The sequence below is a fragment of the Xiphophorus hellerii genome, chromosome 17 (assembly GCF_003331165.1).
Source record: "Xiphophorus hellerii strain 12219 chromosome 17, Xiphophorus_hellerii-4.1, whole genome shotgun sequence".
In the NCBI taxonomy this organism is placed as follows: Eukaryota; Metazoa; Chordata; class Actinopteri; order Cyprinodontiformes; family Poeciliidae; genus Xiphophorus; species Xiphophorus hellerii.
In genome coordinates, this window is record NC_045688.1 from 439765 (window position 1) to 459309 (window position 19545).

Sequence of the window (19545 nt, forward strand, 5' to 3'; positions counted from 1 at the left end):
ACTTTAGTAAAACATTTTTAAATTAGCGGCAAAAACTAAAAACAAATAAATTATTTGAAGGAAAGAACCAAACAGGAGGAAGATCCTTTTAGAGGTTCTGGTCCTGGTCCTACTGGGTCAAACATTTACTGCATCAGAAGGAACAACGTGGCTTTAATCTGCCAGAAAAAACCCAGCAGGTTCCGGACTGGTTCTGGACTGGGAACAGTGCGGTGTTCTCACCAGTAGGGGGCAGTGCAGAGACGGCTTTAATCTGCTGTTTTCATGAAGCTTTTAAAAACTAACAGGAAAGATTAAAACATTAATAGTGGACCGGGTCTCATCAAAACCAGAACCGCATCTCTTTACCGTGTCACGTCCTTCTTGGACCGGCAGGCCGCCGTAGCTGCGGTCAGCTGGCTGATCCCGTTCATTCACATCAAGCAGCTGTGGTTTGATCATTTCTCATGTTTGTGATTCTGATGTGTGAGTGGAACTCCTCCGCCCCCTGCTGGTGAGCCCAGGCCCTGCAGCGGCTCATTAATTGAGGCGAGTCAAACCAGGTAGATCAGACACTAAAACACGGGCAGGTTGTTGGGCTCCGGAAGCTTCTGATTGGTTGGCGCTGCTTCTTTGTGTGACGTCATGGGGGAGCATGATGGACCTCCATCCGTCGGGTCAGGTTCTGAGGTCCTGGAGAAGAACTGAGAATGATCCAACTCGGAACACCTGAAATATTTCTGACCAATGGAGACATGCTTCAGGTTTTACAGCCTGAGCTCCAGGTAGAAGTTTACCTTTATAAAGTTACCCAGTCTGAAACAAATAACTACATGTTTAGTTAAACTAAAGAATGATGATCCCGGCTGACCGACACCGACCTGCTCGTAACCTGCTAACCAAATATTTAAGCTAACAGATTAGCATGCTACCTAAATATTTAGGTTCATAGCTAATTATTTAGTTGGTAGACTAAATATTTAATTTATAGTTAAATATTTAATTTGTAAAGTTTATTTCCCAAACTAAAAATGTAGGTATTTATTTTTCCAAAATAAATATTTCGTTTGCTAACCAAACATTTATCTAACAAGCTAAGTATTTAGTGAGCAAGCTAGCGTGCTCACTAAATACATAGATTGGTAAATAAATATTTGGTTAGTAAAATTTATTTTCCAGACTTAAATTTATGTTCCAGACAATATTTTTTTCCGAACTAAATATTCCGCTTGCTAGCCAAACATTTAGCTAAGAAGTCAAATATTTTGTTAGCAGGCTAGCGCACTTACTAGAGGTCGGTAACTATTTAGGTAACAATTACATAGCTTCCTAACTAAACATTTAGTTTTGAAGCTAAATATTAAGCATTTAGTTTGAAACGGTGACATTTGTAAATTATTGATGGACTCAATAAAATAAATTATTTGTGTTTATTTGCAACAAACGGCTCCTTTACTGTGAAACCAGTTCAACAGCTTCTCTGTGATTATTTATCTCTGAACATTTTACAGTGCTGCGAACTTTTAACCGAGTTGGTTCCGAACCAGATAACTGGGTCAGAACATGTTTCCCTGTCAGTGGTTCGTGTGTCCGATGAAGAGGAGGAGGTGCGCGTCTCCGTTCAGCCTCCGGAGCTCCGCGCAGCGCAGGGCGGGGCGACGCCGCGCAGCAGCAGCTTCATCCCGGCTGACCGACACCGACCTCCTGCTCGTCTCCGGGCCGCGGCATGGACCCCGCAGCCCGGCCCGCTTCCCCTGGCTCCCAGCAGGTCCGGTTCGGCTGAGGATGCGCAGTTAGAGGTGCGCAGCGGAAATCTCCCGCAGATCGAATCTGTGCAGAGCGTCGCGGAGCGTCGGCCGCTGCGGCAGAAACAGCGCCATTGTTTGGATGCGCAGCGGAGCGGGAGGCTCCAGGCCGGGCTGAGAGCGCTCAGAGCCGGCAGCCAGCATGCTGCCCCCGCCGCTGCTCGCCGCCCTGCTGCTCGGCTCGGTCCAGGTGGGTCAAGGCCCGAACGGACCGCGCGGTTCGAGGGCTTTGTTCAGAACCGGCCTCACTGGAGGCGACGGGGCTGAATGAAACGTGCGTGTTGAGCGTGTGCGTGTTTCAGTGCTTGAGGTGAGGGGGGGTGGATGGTTCCGTGCAGGCAGCCAGCAGCTCGTTGTCCCGCAGAAAGTGGGTCAGTCGGCTGCAGCCTGACTGAGGAGGGATGTCTGTCAGCATCACTGAGGATCACACACACACACACAGAGACACACACACACAAAGAGAGAGAGAGACACACACACACAGAGAGAGACAGAGACACGCGCACACACACACAGAGACACACACACACAAAGAGAGAGAGACACACACACAGAGACACACAGACAGACACACACACACACACACACAAAGAGAGAGACACACACACCCTGACACACAGAGACTCTCTGTTCCGGCTCCAGGTTCTCCTGCTGCTGGGTGATGGTGAGACCAGAACTGGTTCTGGTTCTGGTTCTGATGGTGATCTGCAGACGTCCTCCAGGCTCACTCTTATCCGATGGTCCGGTTTCATATTTCCGGTTTGGTATCAGAACCGTCTGAGTCGAGTCGGGTTGTCTGACCCATCGGACCTCTTCCATAACCGAACCCGTCTGGACTTCCTGTAGCTCAGCAGGAGTCTGGATCTGGTTCTGTTCGGGTTGGATCCGGTATGGTTCCGAGTGGTAAGGACGGTTCAGTTGTAGTAATGGGTGATCCGGCTCTTTGCCCAGGGTGTCAGAGTGCTGGGGGCGTGGAGGAGAACCGACCCGAAATGACCGGGTCCACTTAAGGACGGTAGGCCGGCGGAGTCCAAACTATTTCAGTGAAACAGATTATTGTCATAAATCCAAATCTAAAAATCAAAGTTTGATTATTTTGGTCTGGATTGGAGAAAACTGGATCAACGTTTATTTAACAAACTCTTCCTGTTGGTTCTGGTTCGTTAGTATAAACCAGCGTTTCTCAATTCCGGTCCTCAGGCCCCCCTGCCCTGCATGTTTTAGGTGTTTCCCTTCTGCCACACACCTGGATTGAATCTTTGGGTGATCAACAGGTTTCTGCAGCACTTGATGGTCATGCAATCATTTGAATCAGCTGCTCTGGAATAGAGGCACATCTAAAACATGCAGAGCAGGACTGAGGACTGGAATTGAGAAGCACTGGTATAAACCAACCTGGTCTGGCCTGCTGGTTGCTAGGCAACCCCTCTGGTCACCCAGCAACCAGCACGGCGAGTCTCCATTCTGTCCAGCAGGGGGCGCATCCAGCAGCTCCTCTGCTGGAGGCCTGGTTCTGCTGCGGTTCTGGACCTTCAGGAGGGTCTCTGGTGCAGAACCAATCCGGAGCAGGACGGGTCCTACTGGTTCTGCTGCTGGGGTCAGCCTGGTTCTGCTCCTCTGTGTTTAACTGTGGTAGGATGCTCACGGATCGGGTCAGAACCGGGTTAATCAGAGTTTATTCAGGGTGCTGCCAGGAAACGGATCTCCCTGGTTCTGAATAGTGACGGGTTTCAGAACCGGGTCAGAGGAAACCAGCTGGGTTCTGCTACATCCCATCAATTGGACCTCTGCTGGAGAAGTCAGGAGAACTCCAGCTGGTGGTTCTGGTTCTGGAAGCTTCATGCAGAGTCACATGAAGTCGGGTCCAGTGGGTCCGTTTGGACCTCCTGTCCCTCTGGTACCGGGTTCTTCCTCCCCCATGGTGTTTACATCACAATGTTGGCATCGAAGATGAGATCTGGAACCAACAGCAGAACCGTCCGGACTTCAGTTTGGGCATTAGAATATTCTGGAATCTGTTCAGAAAGAAGAATCTGTTCAGAAAGAAGAATCTGTTCAGAAAGAAGAATCTGTTCAGAAAGAAGCGTTTTTATATCTGGAGGGTTTGTATCGGTGGGAGCGACAATCCGGATCCTGCTGGGAGATTTAATGAACCGGAAGGTCAGGCTGCTCAGAGGCAACCAGGCAGGAAGTAATCAACGCGACCGGACCGGGAGAGACGATCCGACCGGACTGGGGTTTCTGATTCTTCTTCTCAGAGCTGATAGGATCCAACTGATGATCTGAAACATAGCAGACTGTTTGATATTGACACAAAACTCATTTCATTTTTATAGCCAGTCAAAGGTTAAAGTGCTTAAAAAGTCAGGGACCTGTTCAGTGAATCTAATGTTTTCTGTTTGAGGAAACAGTTCCAGAAAGGAATCAGTTCGGGCTCAGAAAACGATCCAGTCAAAGAATTGTTGGGTGAAACCAGGAAAGACCTTCGGCCATTTTAAACCGTTGCTGGAAGGAAAACTGGACAAACAAGAACCGGATCCGAAGTTTTAGGAGACAGCGTTTCACCGGCAGCGCTGCTTCAGAGTGGAGTTCCTCAGGGCCCGCTCCTGGTTACCGTTGTTTTGTAGTTTTATTTCAGAGAAGTCCAGAGAGGCTGATGGATTGTGAGGTTCCATCGTTTTTCTGCCTTCCTGTCTGAACCTGGTTGCACTTCCTCTCAGCTGATGACACGTGGCTGTGTTTTCCAGGTTTCCTGGGCGTTTCAGGTGTCCACCAATCAGGAGGGACTGATTGTGGCGGCGCTGGAGCGCGGCGACCTTCAGGACAACGTCACAGCGTACGCGGTACAGATCTCAGGAGAACCTCGGCTGGTTCTGGTTCCGTTCATCAACACCAGCGAGCCGCTGCTGTTCAACGCGTCGTTCCACGGCCTCTGCTACACAGTGGGGCTACTGGTCAAACTGGGACAGAGCTGGTCCCGACCCATGAAGAGCGTTCCCGTTCTCACAAGTAAGGAGCGTTTCAGCTGCTCCTGTTTATGAAATATGACCACATGAGATACCAGACCTTCAGATATTATCACTGTGTTGCTAGAAGTGGAGCGGAAAAAACTTTTATCTGGAATTTTTATTTAAAACTTTTAAATTCCTCAGAAAACATTTCATGATTCCATCTTCCTGTTTCCTCAGAGCCACTTCCTGTCCGTGCCGCGTACATCTCAGACTACAGAGAGGCTCCAGAAACGGGCGTTGTGTTCGACATCGACCCACCGATCAGAACCGTGTTCAGCCGGGTCAACATCAGCTACACGGAGGGCCTGGAGCGCCGCTCCATGCTCTATAAAGGTGAGGAAACCTGAAGAAACACTGACTGCTTGGAAACATAAATACCAGGCTGTAGTTTCTCACCTGACCTGACGGTGGCAGTGTAACCCCAGCCAATAATATGACATGTTAATCTCCTGTTAGAGTCCAAACAGTCACCTCTGAGGAACTCCACACAGAAACTCAGACGGCGGTGTTTCCCGGAAGCCCAGTTCTTCCTCATCCAGTCGGTGGGAAAATGTTCCCACCGACTGGAAAATCATCCAGTCGAGATATCCAGATATACCTGGAAAACAGCTGGAAAACAGCTGGCAGTTTCCAATTCAGATTATTCCTGATTCCAGAGGAATGAGGAATCTGGCGGGTTGAAGGTGAACCGGTTTCTCCAGGTCGTCTCTTCTGTTCGTCTCCAGATTTCTACAAAGGGAAGACTGTTTTCAAGCACTGGCTGCCGGGCGTGTGCTACCGGAACATCACCTTCCAGCTTATCTCCGAGGCCACGGCGCTGCAGACGGCGCTGACTAGCCACAGCGACGTCACACACAGACCGCTGCACCACCGCACAGGTGAGCAACACCGGGTAGATATACCTGGAAAACAGCTGGAATACAGCTGGCAGATGTACCTGAACCCAGACTAAAAACTACCTGGGGGATCCCTGAGGAAGTGTGGTCCTGGTTCTGGTCCCGGTTCTGGTGCCGGTTCTGGTCCCGGTTCTGGTGCCGGTCCTGGACCCGGTTCTGGTGCCGGACCCGGTCCCAGACCCAGTTCTGGTCCAGGTCCTGGTCCTGGTTTCCAGGCTGTTTTTAAACAGTTTATCAGCCTCCATTTGTGATTCCAGGCAGTTTAAATGCTGCTGCTCTGTGATGATGGTGATGATGTCAGTAGACCCTCCGACCTTCTGCCCCCCCCAGTGCCCTTCCCGCCCCTCAACGTCTCCCACAGGGTTCTGACCCTGAGCCGCCGGGCCGCGGCGGGGGGGCGTGAGGCGGCGGCCCGCCGGGCGCGGGACGTCCCGCTGATGCAGGAGGCGGAGACGCAGCCCGAGGAGGACGTCGTCTTCGAAGAGGAGGAACCGACTCCTCGGGTTTCCTTCAACGCGACGCAGAACGTGACGGAGAGCGTCGCCGTTAGCAACGGCAGCCGCGCGGAGGAGGCGGAGCCTCAGAGCTACTGGCTGGACCCCACGGAAATCTCGCCCGCTGACAGAGACGAGGAGTTCGTCAACGCCGTGGTCTCGGAGTACGAGGACTCCAACGAGCCGGGGTCGGCCATGGCCGTGCCCGCCGATGTTCCAGTTCTGCCCACCAGGCTGCCCCCCGTCCTGCTGGAGCTGCGCTGGCTGCCCCCACGACCTCCGACCTCCTACGACGGCTTCAATGTCTACATCTACAGAGACGGTGAGCAGCAGCAGGGTCCGGTCACACGGCGGAGCGGTCCGTCTCCTGCGTGACGGGTTCTCTGACCCGCCTGCCATGTAAGATCTGTGATGGACCAGTTCTTCCAGTTTCCAGGTGTCTGACCTACTGGTCTCATCTCTAGGAAACTCCACAGAGATGGCAACTGTGGACGAGAACACGCACGAGTTCTTCACGGAGCTGACGGAGCCGGGAACGTACCGAGTCCAGGTCACCACGCTGAGTTCGTCTGGAGACTGTGAGGCCCGGGAGAGCAGCGCCGACACCGGCTTCACCTTCTACCTCAGTGAGTCTCTGGAGAACCGGCAGGTCCGGAAACGACCCGGAAACCATGGGCGTAGGTTTGGGTATGGACGGTCGTGACATGTCACGACCAATATTCAAGGGATATAAAATAGTCCCGACCAATTTTTGCCATATTAATTAAAAAAAACCAAACATATGTATTCTTTAACAAAAACAAAATAAATAAACGAAAATCTACATTAATTAGTTTAGTAAGTTGTAAGGTCCCACCAAAACGTAGACCAAACCTACGCCCTTGCCGGAAACAATATGGCTGCTTAAACCTTTTTGTTTCATTTTCACAACTTTCAGCAGACGTGTCAACTCTGAACGATCCTTCTGGATCGTCATTGATTTGTTCAGGATGTTAAAGGTTCTGTTTGGATCCAGTGTGGTTCTGGTCCTGATGGGTCCGTGTGAATCCATCCAGGTCCCAGCGGTGAGCTGTTGGAGGAGCTGCGTGAGCGTCCTCAGGGCGTCAGCGTCAGGCTGCTGGACTCCAGCACTGCCGCCGTGTCCTGGGCTCCGTCCGCTCAGAACCACAACGGCAGCCTGGTGTCGGTTGTGTCCACCACCTGCCTGAAGCCCAGCCTGAGCCAGAGGATGGAGAACACCTACTGCAGCGAGGTACCGCCGGCCCGCCGGGCCAAACAAAACTGCCTTGTCTGGTTGCCGTCGTTTCCTGAGCCCCGTCTGTCCTGAAGCTTGTCGGCCTCAGAGTTACTCAACTTTTGTGTTTTCACAGGAGAACTCGACCAGTGACATCATCAGCAACCTGACGCCCGGCGCCCAATACCGCGTAGTCGTCTATCACACCAACGGCCCTCTGACCAGCCCGCCGTCCGAACCGGTCATCATCGACATCGGTGAGTTTCCCTTCTACTCCTGTGTGGGCGGAGCCTTGTCGACTGACCGGGTGTGTTTGGCTCAGAGCCCACAGGTGTGCGGGAACTGGCGGTGTACCCGCTGGGCCCCACGGCGGTGGTCCTCAGCTGGCAGAGGCCGTACCACGTGGCCTTCAGGAAGTACATCCTGCAGACGTTCTTCTTCAACCCCGTCACGCTGGTGTCCGAGTGGACCACCTACTATGAGATCGCCGCCACCGCCTCCGTCATCGCTACCGTGGTAAGCGCCGTCTCCGGATGGTTGGCACTTTGTGCCACTGGCGGCTGCTGACCCGGTTCTGGTTCTGTTTGTCCCCAGAGAGTCACCGACCTGCTGCCCGCCTGGTACTACAACTTCAGGGTTTCCATGGTAACCTGGGGAGACCCGCCGCTCACCTGCTGCGACAGCTCTACGGTCAGCTTTGTGACAGGTACGGACCGGAACCGGCTATCGGAACCGGTTACCGGGACTGGAACCAGCTGTTGGATCCAAAACCACTGTTCTGGTCCAGTCGGAGGTTCTGTCTGACCGAGCCTGTTCCCAGCTCCGGAGGCGCCCCACATCTCGTCGGTGGATTACTCCCAGGGGGTTCTGGCGGTCCGGTGGACCTACGGCGAGCTCTTCATCGACCTGAGCCACTCCAGGATGCTGCACTGGCAGGTGGAGGCCGTGGGCAAGAAGGGGCCACAGAGAGGATACTCTGTAGACGTAAGGAACCCGGTTCTGGTTCTGATGGGGCGGCTTGGACCTCCGTAGCGTCAGTCTGAATCGGTTCTGTTCCCCAGGTGACCCGGAACGCCATGCGGGCCAGCCTGCCGTTGCCGCCGGGAGACATCTACAACCTGACGGTGACGGCGTGCACAGAGCGCAGCAGGAACACGTCTGTTCCCAACATCATCAAACTGGGTCAGAACCGGACCAGAACACACACACACTGCAGAAGGCTTGATTCTGTCGGCCAGGTCCGGATCCTCAGAATGGATCCGGACGGCAGGAATAAACGTTGATCACAAGAAATAAAATTCATTCATAATAACGTTCTAAATAAAGTAACATTGTTTAATTTAAATTTTATGGATGTTAATTATTGTTGCACATAAAACTTCAAACCATTTAAACAAAAGATTGGAATATTTTATTTAGTAATTATTTAATATTTTTATATAAAATAGTTTTATTAATTTTATCTATGAACTGATGACTTCCAACTTAAATAATTTTTTATTTTACAATTTAAAAATAATAATTTAGAAATTCCTTGTTAGTTTCAGTAATTTATTAAAAATGTTAAAGAATCTCTACAGGAAATAATTTTCAGCCTGATGGAAAACGATGTCACCATAAATCTCCCGTTTTATTTCAGAAAATCCTAAATCTGATCATCTGAACTTTTTCTGAAAAAATGTTAAAAACAGGAATAAATGTGAATCTTTGAGGCAGGTTTGTTGTTGTAGTTCTCCGTTCTGCCACTAGGGGCGCCAGAGAATTCCATGACCCGCTCAGAACCAGCAGTGGACCTAAACATGGCGACTCTTGTCTGTCCAGAACATTCATAACTGTATTCAGGATTTCCTCTGATTCACGGGGGGTCAGAATTATACATACACCCCCTCAACCAATCAGTGAGCAGGATCTGGACCACACCCGTCCTGATTGGCTGAAGAGCCCAAACGTATCGGTCCAGCTGTTGGTGCTGCTTCACGTTTCAGCCCACAGCATGGCGCTGCCACTACCATGTGTGACAGCTGTAGGTAGAGGATGTGGCGTGGCTTCGTCCATCCAGACGGAACTGGTTCTGGTTCTGCTGCTCCCCTCCCATAACCAAACAGGAAGTAGGTCAGGCTCAGGATGAAATGTTCTACTTTCAGTTTTTTGGCTCAGAGGTTCTGCTGGGTTCTGCCCGTCCAGCGCCGCGCATTCGGACTCGTCTGTGAAAGTGAAACAGAAATTGGCCGGGTCCACTTCCTCTTCTGGCGTCTTTAAGTGGTGCTGCTCAGAGGAAGTGGCGGTGGTCCGGTTCAGCCCGGTTCAGCCCGGTTCAGCCCAGCTCATGGAGTGTTTGTCCCGCAGAGCCGGCCCCTCCCCGCCTGTTGCTGGCTGTCAACACCACGCACTCTTCCGTCACGCTGCTGTGGAGCGAGGACGGCGTGGTGGACTACTACCAGGTTCTGTGCCGACCCAACTGGGCCAGCAAGGAGCTGAAGGTAAGCCCGCCTCACACCGGGTCTGGGTACAGAACCGGGAGGGGTTCTGCTGCCGAGCGGACCCAGAACCAGAACCAGCAGAAAGAGAAGCTGAGCGTTAAAACGGGGAAGAGATTTTAGCATCAATATTTTTTTGTTTTTACAGAACCACAAATCTGGTTCTGATCCGACCCGATTTCTATCTCATTTAATTTTTTTTTTGTTTTTTTTTTTATGGTTAAAATTTTTTAACTGAATTTATTCTTTCAGATTTATTTATTGTTTTCCTGTTTCCATCTGAATTTAATAAAATGTTCTGATCTATGAACCGTCTGATCCGGAACCGCGTCACCTCGGCCCATTTGGTCCAGAATAATCAGAACCACAGTAATCCTCAGGTTCTGGTTCTGAAATTCCCTCCAAGAGTTTCTGATGTGTTCTGGAACCAGATGATGGACCACAGTCCAACTGCCTGACCCGGTTCTGCAGCCTGACCCGGTTCTGTTCCAGAAACTGGATGGATCTCAGCAGAACCTGGATCAGTTGTCAGGAGGATCTCTGCGGTTCTGGTTCTGACCCGTCTGGCTCTCTGGACCAGAACATTGATCGGATCAGAACCATTTGCCCAAGTTCAGTCAGAAGGCTCACACTGAGCGTGCTCAGACAAACGGGTCGTGGTTCTGTTCTGACGTGTGGCTCCCCCTGCAGGCCGGAGAGCCCATCACCTCCACCGCTCAGGTTCTGACCGTTTCGGGTCTGGTTCCGTCGTCCAGCTACAACTGCAGCGTGACGAGTTTCAGCTACAGCTCAGCCAGCCGGCCGGCCCGCATCACCGTCACCACCGCAGGTAGGGGGCGCCGTGGAGATGGGCCGCAGCACTGCCAGCGGGGGGCACTGTGGAAACCTTCAACATGTTTTAACCAGATCAACACACGGTAGTGGAAACATCTGAAAAGTGTGGCAGGCTTTTTATTCTGCTTCCCTCTGAATGCAGAGACTCCAGCGGTTCTGGTTCTGGTCTCAGAGGTTCTGCCTCCTGCAGTTTTCACCAACTCAAACTTAAGGCTTTTTAAGACCAAAGCGAATGAAATTTAAGACCTGCGTTATTAAAACATGTTTAATACAGGAAAGTTGCTGAACTTTGTTCCACACAATGATTGCAGGTTGACTCAGTAAGACAAACATCGCCCAGCAACCAATGATAAATTTACTCTTACCCTAAAAAACTAGCTAGCTGGGTATATTAGCAGCTAGTTAGCATTAGCATCAGCTGCCTTAAGATGTTTGTGTTTGCCTTAAACAAAAATCCTGCTAGAAAAATAAACTACAAGAGATGAAACGGTGCTGCCACCACAAAATGTGAGATGTTTTTAAGACCAACTTCTGTTTTAATTAAGTGAATTTAAGATGATTTTAGTTTTTATTCTGATCATGTTGAGAGGATTTTCATCAACCTGCTGCAGATTAACCAACATTTCTAAACTTAAACATCTTGAAGGGAATTACATTCAAACAGGAAGTTATAAATACAGACTTCCTGTCATCTTCAGTTTGCAGAACTAGAATTTAAATAAGTGATGACCATGTCTTCCCTGACATTAAATCCACTTCCTGCTGGACTTCCTGTGTGATTAATGGGCCTGATGGTCTCACTGAGAATTATTCCTGCTTTTGTTTAAATCCGCCTCATTAAAGCCAGCAGGCAGCTTTTATTGTGAAGGTGTTGAGCAGGTGTTGGTGTGTGTGTGTGCGTCTGCAGCCAAAGAGATGAACCCGAGCGTGGCGGCCATCTCGGCGCTGGCCGTGCTGAGCGTCCTGCTCATCAGCCTTCTCGTCCTCTTCCTGCTCGTCCTTCGTAAGAAACACCTGCAGATGACCAGGTGAGGCTCTGCTTCATCTTTCTTTTCATCTTTTTCTAGGTTTGTTCTTGTGTGAATTTGACTAATTTCTGCTTTATTTTCCCGACTTTATTAAATGTTTGTGGCCAATTCTGCATTTTATTAGAAGCCACTGATGTGTTTGGTCCTGATTGTTAATAAATTAAATTAAAAACTGGGATGATTTAATTAAATACTTTTAATTTCGGTCAGATTTTGCTAACATTTGTTTTGTTGTGATTTTTCTTTATTTTTACTTTTTTTACTCTGGTTTAGTTTTTGGTCTCTTTGGGTTAGTAAAGATTTTGTTTGACTTTATAGTTTTATTTTTGGTATGTTTTATATTTTGTTTTATTTTAATTTCTGTTTTGGTCACTCTGGGTTTTTATTTTTTGTCTTTTGTTTCATGTCAATTTTTAACTTCCTTATTTAGTGAAAAAATAACATGAAGTGAGAATAATTGCGTTGCGTAACGTGAGGGGTTTGAATTGAGCAGACAGAGGCTGATTTCCGTTATTCTTCACTTCCTGCTGACTTCCTGTTTTCCCGTGACTTCCTGTCTGATCCCATCGCTTCGTGTTGCAGGAACTGCAGCGCTGAGACCTTCGTTAATTTCGCCTCGTTTGAGCGAGACGGGAAGCTTCCCTACAACTGGTACGCTCCTCTTCTTCTTCTGCTGCTGCTGCTGCAGGTGGTTGGGTTGCCGTTGGCGACGGGCCGCCGCAGCATCACTTCCTCATTTCACAACTGCACACACCCACCAGGAAGCAGCCGAGTGGAGGGACAGATTGATGAGGCAGGTTAGGATGTGAACTTGCAGCTGCAGCTTTAATGTTGTGTGTGGCCCTTTAAGATGACGATGATGATGAAGATGATGATGACAGACGCTGTTTGTTGAAGATGAAGGCTCAGGTCTAATCTGTGGCTTTAAGACCCAGTTGTTCTTTCAAATACCTAAAAACAGAAATGAGAGCAGTCCATTAGTCATCCTTTCAAAATAAAAGCCTCTGAGTTGGCGCTGTGGCTGAAGGTCCTGGTTCTGGTTCTGATGGTTAATATAAGAGCTGAAAGACGATCGGTAAAGGCAGAACCCCACCACTAAACATTTCATCAGTGTGTCGTGCTCTTATTGTGAAAGGCAGCTGTGTTTCTGTGAGGAAGATGAGGACGAAGGTGATTTCAGTCAGAACCAGCCGAGGACCAGATGGGTCCCATCGGATCTGTTCCAGAGAGTCGACCAACATTTACTGGAACTATTCCACAGTAATGCTGATTCGGGTTTTCTGGTTCTGGTTGACGGTTCCACTCCCAGTCTGCCTCTGCTGCTTTATGAGCTCATCAGAACCGTCACGGCGCCGTGCGGCGTTCTGAGGTGCTGGCCGGGCTGGGCGTTGTGGGCGGAGCCGGCGGTGGCAGCATGATGCTTTAACTCTGCACTAATGAAGCCTCTTTACTAACGGAGATCCATGTTTTGTCCCCTCTCTGTCGCCCCCTGGTGTCTGTTCTCTTTATTTTCTCTGTGTTTATTTGAACCTTCAGGCGAAGAAGCCTCTTTGCCTTCCTTACCCTCCTGCCATCCTGCCTTTGGACTGACTATCTTTTGGCTTTTTATATTAATCCGTGGTAAGTAAGCGCCTGCTGCACTTTGGGGCATGTTCACCCGCCACAGTCCGTCGGTCACAGTTTGAACTCAGAGACGCACAGATCAGTCTGGTGTGTGTTAATTCTTCCACAGACTCTGGGAGTCCCTCGGGGCTCTGGACCAGGAACTCCTGGTTTTCCTGACGCCTCGTCTAGAAATCTCTGAACGGAGGAAATGAACTCCCTGGTGTTCCTCAGGGCCGCATTCTTGGCCCTCAAACACGTTTATCCAGATGTTTTTAGTGTTTGCTTTTGCTTCATGGAAACCAGGAGTTTAGTTTTCTCTGCTGATCAGTTTTCCACAAATAAAAACAAACTTTTTTATATAATCGTAACTTTATAAATTGGTGATTTGGATGTTTTGGCCGTTTTCACCAGATTTTTCAATAGAAAAGTTTGACAGACAGACAGAAAACCTGAAGTTTTATCATTATTTGCTGCTTTATTTCTTTCATTTGGCTTTTTTAAGACCAGCAGAAACGACTTCATGACGTGAGCCGGTGCGTTCCTGTTGGATCGTTTTCTCAGTATTTCATGATTTTCTGAAAATATCATGTAAATCCTGATATTTTGTGGATGTTCAGACACACCAGACTCTGCAGCGTCTATATTCCTCCCTCTGGAAAGCGTCAGCATCGCGCTGATCTGTGGCGGATCGCTCCGGCAGCATGATGCTGACTCTGCTTCGCCGCATGCCGTCGGTCACTCAGTAGCTCAGGTTCTGTAGATATGCATGATCCTGGTTTTCTGTGAATTCAGAGGCATTTCAAAGTAAAAGCATGAACGGTTTAGAGTAACGTCCAGCCTGATGGAGCCGGGTGCCAGGCAGGTAACGGGTTCGGGTCCGGCCGTCTGCACGGTGGTGATCTCATGTTTGGCTTCTTCTCTGAAAGGTTTCTGGAAATCTGTGGCTGAAAAACGTTTCTTCAAGAAAGAAATAATTTTCTCATCTTTTGTTCTGATGAAACATTTGACCAACTTGTTACCGTGATAATAAAACTTTTTTATGAACTAAAATGTATCTAGAAAGTATAGATTTAAAATTCTGTTTCTAAAAATCAAATAAAAACAAATTTGTTCCCAAATTCAACTTTTCAGTGTAAATGAAAGTTTTTTTGATGTAAAAGCAGACGGATGGAAACTTGCAGCCACAGACTTCCTGCCTGCGTTTCTACCGTATTTCCTCTAATAGAGAAGATTATCCCAGTTTTCCAAACGCTGACATATTTCATCCACACAAAAACATGAGATTTTTCAAAATTTTTACTGTTTTAAATTAACTTTACATTTTTTATACTGAGATTTTTATTATGATCAATGCAGAATATCATACTCTATTATTCTAAGATTATTAGTAAATTATAAGAGTATCTTAACTATAAATTTATTAAAATTTTGTAATTGAATATTTTTATTTGAAGAAAATATTGTGTTATATTAAAAAGAACCTCAGGAAAGTAAAATAATATTTTATTTAGAGGAAATACGGCGTTAAACCTCCAATAACCCACAGGACTCGTCTGTGCAGCTGCTGTTTTCCACAGTTCAAAGGAAACCATGGAAACGGATCAGAACCGCCTCACTGGACTCTAAAGTTCTGATGATGAAAGTCCAGTAAATTCTGGTTCCATGTGAACGTCTGAGCTGCAGCTGAAGCATAAAGAATAAACTTTATGAAGAACCCAAATATTCACCACAGTAGTTAGTGACTGTGAAGCGCCAGCAGGGGGCGGTGCTGCTGCACAGACGGTCCTGAGCTGCTGCTGGTGATGAAGATGATGAAGGTGATGATGATGATGGTGATGATGATGTTTGGATTTCACACTCTTTGTGTTTTTAGGAGCAAAACGGCTTTAAAGAAACGGAAACTAACCAGGTAACCGAGTCCTGAAGCTTCAGCCATCAGCTCCACCCTGACCTTTAACCCTGACCTTTAACCTTCACCCATCCGCTGCTCCATCCATCCTTCACTCATCCCATCTAATCTGGGAGATAATCAGTCACTCCTTCATCCCAGACTGATCTCAGAAACAGGAAAGTGTCATTAATCCGGATCGGGTCCAGAATCGGCGCCATGGCGGGTCGGAGAGGTTCTGTTGATCTGCAGTTTGGGAACAAAAACAGGACGTTGATCCAGTCTGACGTTCCTCCTTCTGGAGAGCAGAAGAACATCCGGAACCAGCAGCTGGACCGATCCGCTCCAACGGTTCTGCACCAGAACCTTCGTCCTTCACCAGCTGGTGGTAGAGGTGGTATCATGCTGTGGGCTCGGATCTTCTCTGAGGCAAGAGGACGTGTCCTCGGCGGAGACCGCGCCCCATTGGACAGCTGAAGATGTCCGGACCAATCAGGAGCCAGACAGGAAAATCCTGTTTCTGGGACCTGCTGGTTCTGATGAGGCAGCAGAACATTTTTCTGCTGTGGTTCTGGAAGCCCAGACTGCTTCATCCCAGTCAGAACAGAACCCTAACAGAACATTCTGGATTAGAACCCTTTGACTGTTCTGATCCTGCTCTGGGTTTTCATTGGCTGTCAGCCGTTCTGATGTTTGGCGGTCTGAGCGGCGCCGCTGAACTCAACTGATATTGGAGTCATTGAGTTGCACCTTTGGGTCATTATGGTTCTGTTGGGAGGTTCTGGTTTGGGAAGAGGAGGCTGGGTTTTGGACCCGGTGGAGCCAGACTCTGAACCCTGAGCTCCAGCAAGAACCGTCAGGATGAGGATTAGATTAGGATCACAAACTTCCTCTGAGCGTTCCCAGGTTGCGGTTTGGACCGGAGGTCAGAACTTCTCAGAACCGTCTGACTTGGTTTGTGTTTGCAGCCCGGTGCAGCTGGACGACTTCGAGGCCTACTTCAAGGACATGAGCAAAGACTCCGCCTACAAGTTCTCCCTGCAGTTTGAGGTACGACTTGGAGAAGTCCTGTCTTTCAGGGGAACCGCTGGGCTGCGGACCCGGATGGGTTTAGAAACGGGCCGGTTCTCCATCAGAACTGAAATCTGCTCTGGATGTTTTCCAGGAGCTGAAGAGCGTCGGCCTGGATCTGACCCACGATGCTGCCGACCTGCCGGTCAACAGGCCCAAGAACCGATACACCAACATCCTGCCCTGTGAGTCCTGACCCGGTCTGAACCCGGTTCCAGATCCAGACCGGGTTCTGCTGAACTCTGACAGCATCTGTAGTTCATCTCCTGACTAACCGCCCTCCTCTCTCAGATGACTTCAGTCGGGTCAAGCTGGTCTCCATGCACAACGACGAAGGTGCCGACTACATCAACGCCAACTACATCCCTGTGAGTATCCGCCGGCTCCGCTTCCTCTCCCACGACCCGTCAACAACTTCCAGAACACCCACGGCTCGGTCCGCCTCGGCCCAAATGCAGAAACCTTCATATTTAATGAGGAATGCACCGCCACAGCTGGCTACCAGGGGGAGCTGATTGTTCATCTACAGCAGGGGGTATCAAACTCCAGTCCTGGAGGCCCGCTGTCCTGCAACCTTTAGATGAGCCTCTGCTGCAGCACCAGATAGAATAATGAGGTTATTAAGGTTCTGGAGAACCGATCCACACCAGGAGGAGGTCATGGAGCCATTTCATTCCAGGGTTTTGTACCTGTGGCTCATCTAAAACCTGCAGGACAGCGACTGGATTACTGGAGTTTGACTCCTGTGATCTAGATTGAAAGAGAAAGCTTCATCTGATGTTCAGAATATCACAAAGAGCTTCTTATAAAAATAACCAATAAAACAGAAAAAGGAAAAGACAGAGAGAAGACAGCCTGGAGGCTCCGCCCCTCTTTAGCTTCCAGGCTAGCATGCTGCTCAGCTTTCAGGACCTGATCACATGACCTGAAGGCTCCTGAAGGTCTCCCAGAGTGAAACCTTGGAGGAAGTCTGTAGCTCAGAAACATGTTCAACATCTCAGCATCATCTGCGTAGAGACAGCTCAGACTCTGGTAAAGAAACCAGAACTGATGTTTAGACCTTCCAGGCGAACAGTACTGATAAAACTGAGCCGTTAATGACAGGTGTACGGGTGGAGCGGTTGGAGCGGTAACGGTACCGGAAAGACCCAGAAAACAACAAATGGTCCAGTTCTGATTTGCAGGAACCAGCAGGTTCTGATCATCTCAGGTTCAGGTTCCAGAGCTGAGAAACAGAGAAGGTAAATGCTCCCTCACCTGGTTCTGGTTCTGGTAACACTGGATCAGCAGGTCTCTGAAGTCCTGAAGGGTCCATATGGTTCCGACCGGACCAGGAATCCCAGAGAAATGGTCCATAATTAGGAGCTAAGTCATAAAACAAAAGCAGAAGTTTTTTATTGCAGATAGAAACAGGAAGTAACAGAAATAATCCTCTCAGCTGGTTTGAAATAACGGCTGAAGTTTCTGATTATGACAAAAATCTGAAACTGTTGTTGGATCCTGATTGGCTCCTGATTCAGTCGTCCAGGAAACTGTCCTGGTTCTGAAACCGTCTGGATCTAAAGGGCAGTTTGGCTTTTCTGACATTCTGAGCATTAAATACCTTAGCTTACTGTTCTGCTCCTGATTCTGCTCCAGTTCCTCTGATCCGGTTTCTGTTTCAGGGATACCGACATTCCAAGGAGTACATCGCCACCCAGGGGCCACTGCCGGAGACGCGCAACGATTTCTGGAAGATGGTTCTGCAGCAGAAGTCGCCCATCATCGTCATGCTGACACAATGCAACGAACGCCGCAGGGTGAGCAGTCGGTCCGGTCCGGTCCGGTCCGGTACAAATTCAGATCATATAACAGTCCTGTTTATTAGAAACACTTCTGATCACCACTAGGTGGCGCTGTTCCTATCAGTATGTCTTAGATCTACAGTCAAATACAGGCTGGAATCTGCCCCCTGCTGGCTGTGAAGCTCAGTGTTAATTCTGCCCCTGCTGGCTGGTGGTTGTATCTACATTTCCTGCTCCTCCCAGCTGATGTTTTGCATTTTTCCAGGTGAAGTGCGACCACTACTGGCCGTTCACAGACGAGCCGGTCATGTACGGCGACATCAGTGTGGAGATGCTTTCTGAGGAAGGCTTTCCGGAGTGGATCATCAGGAAGTTTCGACTTGGATATGTGAGTCTTCTTCTCCTGCAGGACGTGGCTTTAAAGGTCCGATCACAACTGCCGTGACTCTCTGCTGCCCCCTGCAGGCGGACGAGACCCTGGACGTCCTCCACCTGAACTACACATCGTGGCCGGATCATGGCGTTCCCACAGTCAACGCCATCGAGAGCATCCTGCAGTTCGTCCACATCGTCCGGCAGCAGGCCGACAGGACCAAAGACCCCGTCATCGTCCACTGCAGGTCAGTCACCAGCTGGTTTCGGAAGGTCCGGTTCTGGTTCTGGTGTCATATAATTCAGTCAGCTGACCTTGCAGAATCAGGCATATTGGAAGCCAAGAAATGTTTAGAGCTGGAGGTCGTCGGTTCTGCTGGCGACCCGTTAGAACCAAGATGTTTCTGTTCCAGCGCCGGGGTGGGCAGAACCGGAACCTTCATGGCCCTGGACCGCCTGATGCAGCACATCCGGGAACACGAGTTCGTGGACATCCTGGGCATGGTGTCGGACATGAGGTCCCACCGGCTGTCCATGGTCCAGACCGAGGTCAGGACGAGTCCAGGCTTCAGCACCCGACACACACACACCCTCTGCCACAATACAGACCGTGTGTGTGTGTGTGTGTGTGTGTGTGTGTGTGTGTGTGTGTGTGTGCAGGAGCAGTATGTCTTCATCCATCAGTGCGTCCTCCTGATGTGGCAGAAGAAGAAGCAGCAGTCCATCACATCTGATGTCATCTATGAAAACTCCAGCAAGACATAATGAGATGTGAGTCCAAGTCCAGGTAACCTTCGGCTGGTACCGGTACCAGCTGATTCAGAACTGGGCTCAGAACCAGCTGCAGGAACTGATCCGCAGCTGGTTCTGAGCCGTTAGAACCAGTAAAGTCCACTGGTCTTGGGAGTTTATCATTTAGCTGGTTATTCAGTTGGGTTACAGGTTAGTTGATTGAATAATTGGTAAAATGGTTGGTTGGTTGGTTGCTGTTTTCTTTAGTCGTGTGGTTTGGATACCGACCAGTTGGTTGAATTCTGAATTTTTCCTGGATTTTTCCAGCTGAATGT

General features: G+C 49.2%; 1 protein-coding gene across 4 annotated transcripts; it reads left to right on the forward strand.

The window, feature by feature from the left end:
• The first annotated feature begins 50 nt into the window (after positions 1 to 50).
• ptpro (protein tyrosine phosphatase receptor type O) lies at positions 51 to 19494 on the forward strand. Of its 4 annotated transcripts, none has more exons than XM_032588753.1 (26): positions 51 to 764; positions 4532 to 4793; positions 4973 to 5128; positions 5521 to 5673; positions 6022 to 6507; positions 6650 to 6811; positions 7241 to 7437; positions 7556 to 7676; positions 7742 to 7935; positions 8014 to 8125; positions 8240 to 8403; positions 8481 to 8601; positions 9766 to 9899; positions 10587 to 10725; positions 11638 to 11758; positions 12341 to 12409; positions 13295 to 13378; positions 15237 to 15272; positions 16220 to 16301; positions 16417 to 16507; positions 16614 to 16690; positions 17987 to 18121; positions 18372 to 18494; positions 18572 to 18726; positions 18892 to 19027; positions 19139 to 19494. In XM_032588753.1, exons 1-26 carry the CDS (start codon positions 690 to 692, stop codon positions 19241 to 19243), a joined length of 3690 nt encoding a protein of 1229 aa, XP_032444644.1. In that variant the 5' UTR covers positions 51 to 689; the 3' UTR covers positions 19244 to 19494. The 4 variants fall into 4 exon arrangements, with proteins under 4 accessions (XP_032444644.1, XP_032444641.1, XP_032444642.1 ...); XM_032588750.1 differs by lacking the exon at positions 51 to 764 and adding an exon at positions 1434 to 1974 and having other exon boundaries at positions 19139 to 19493; XM_032588751.1 differs by lacking the exons at positions 51 to 764; positions 13295 to 13378 and adding an exon at positions 1434 to 1974 and having other exon boundaries at positions 19139 to 19493.
• The last annotated feature ends 51 nt before the right edge of the window (positions 19495 to 19545 follow it).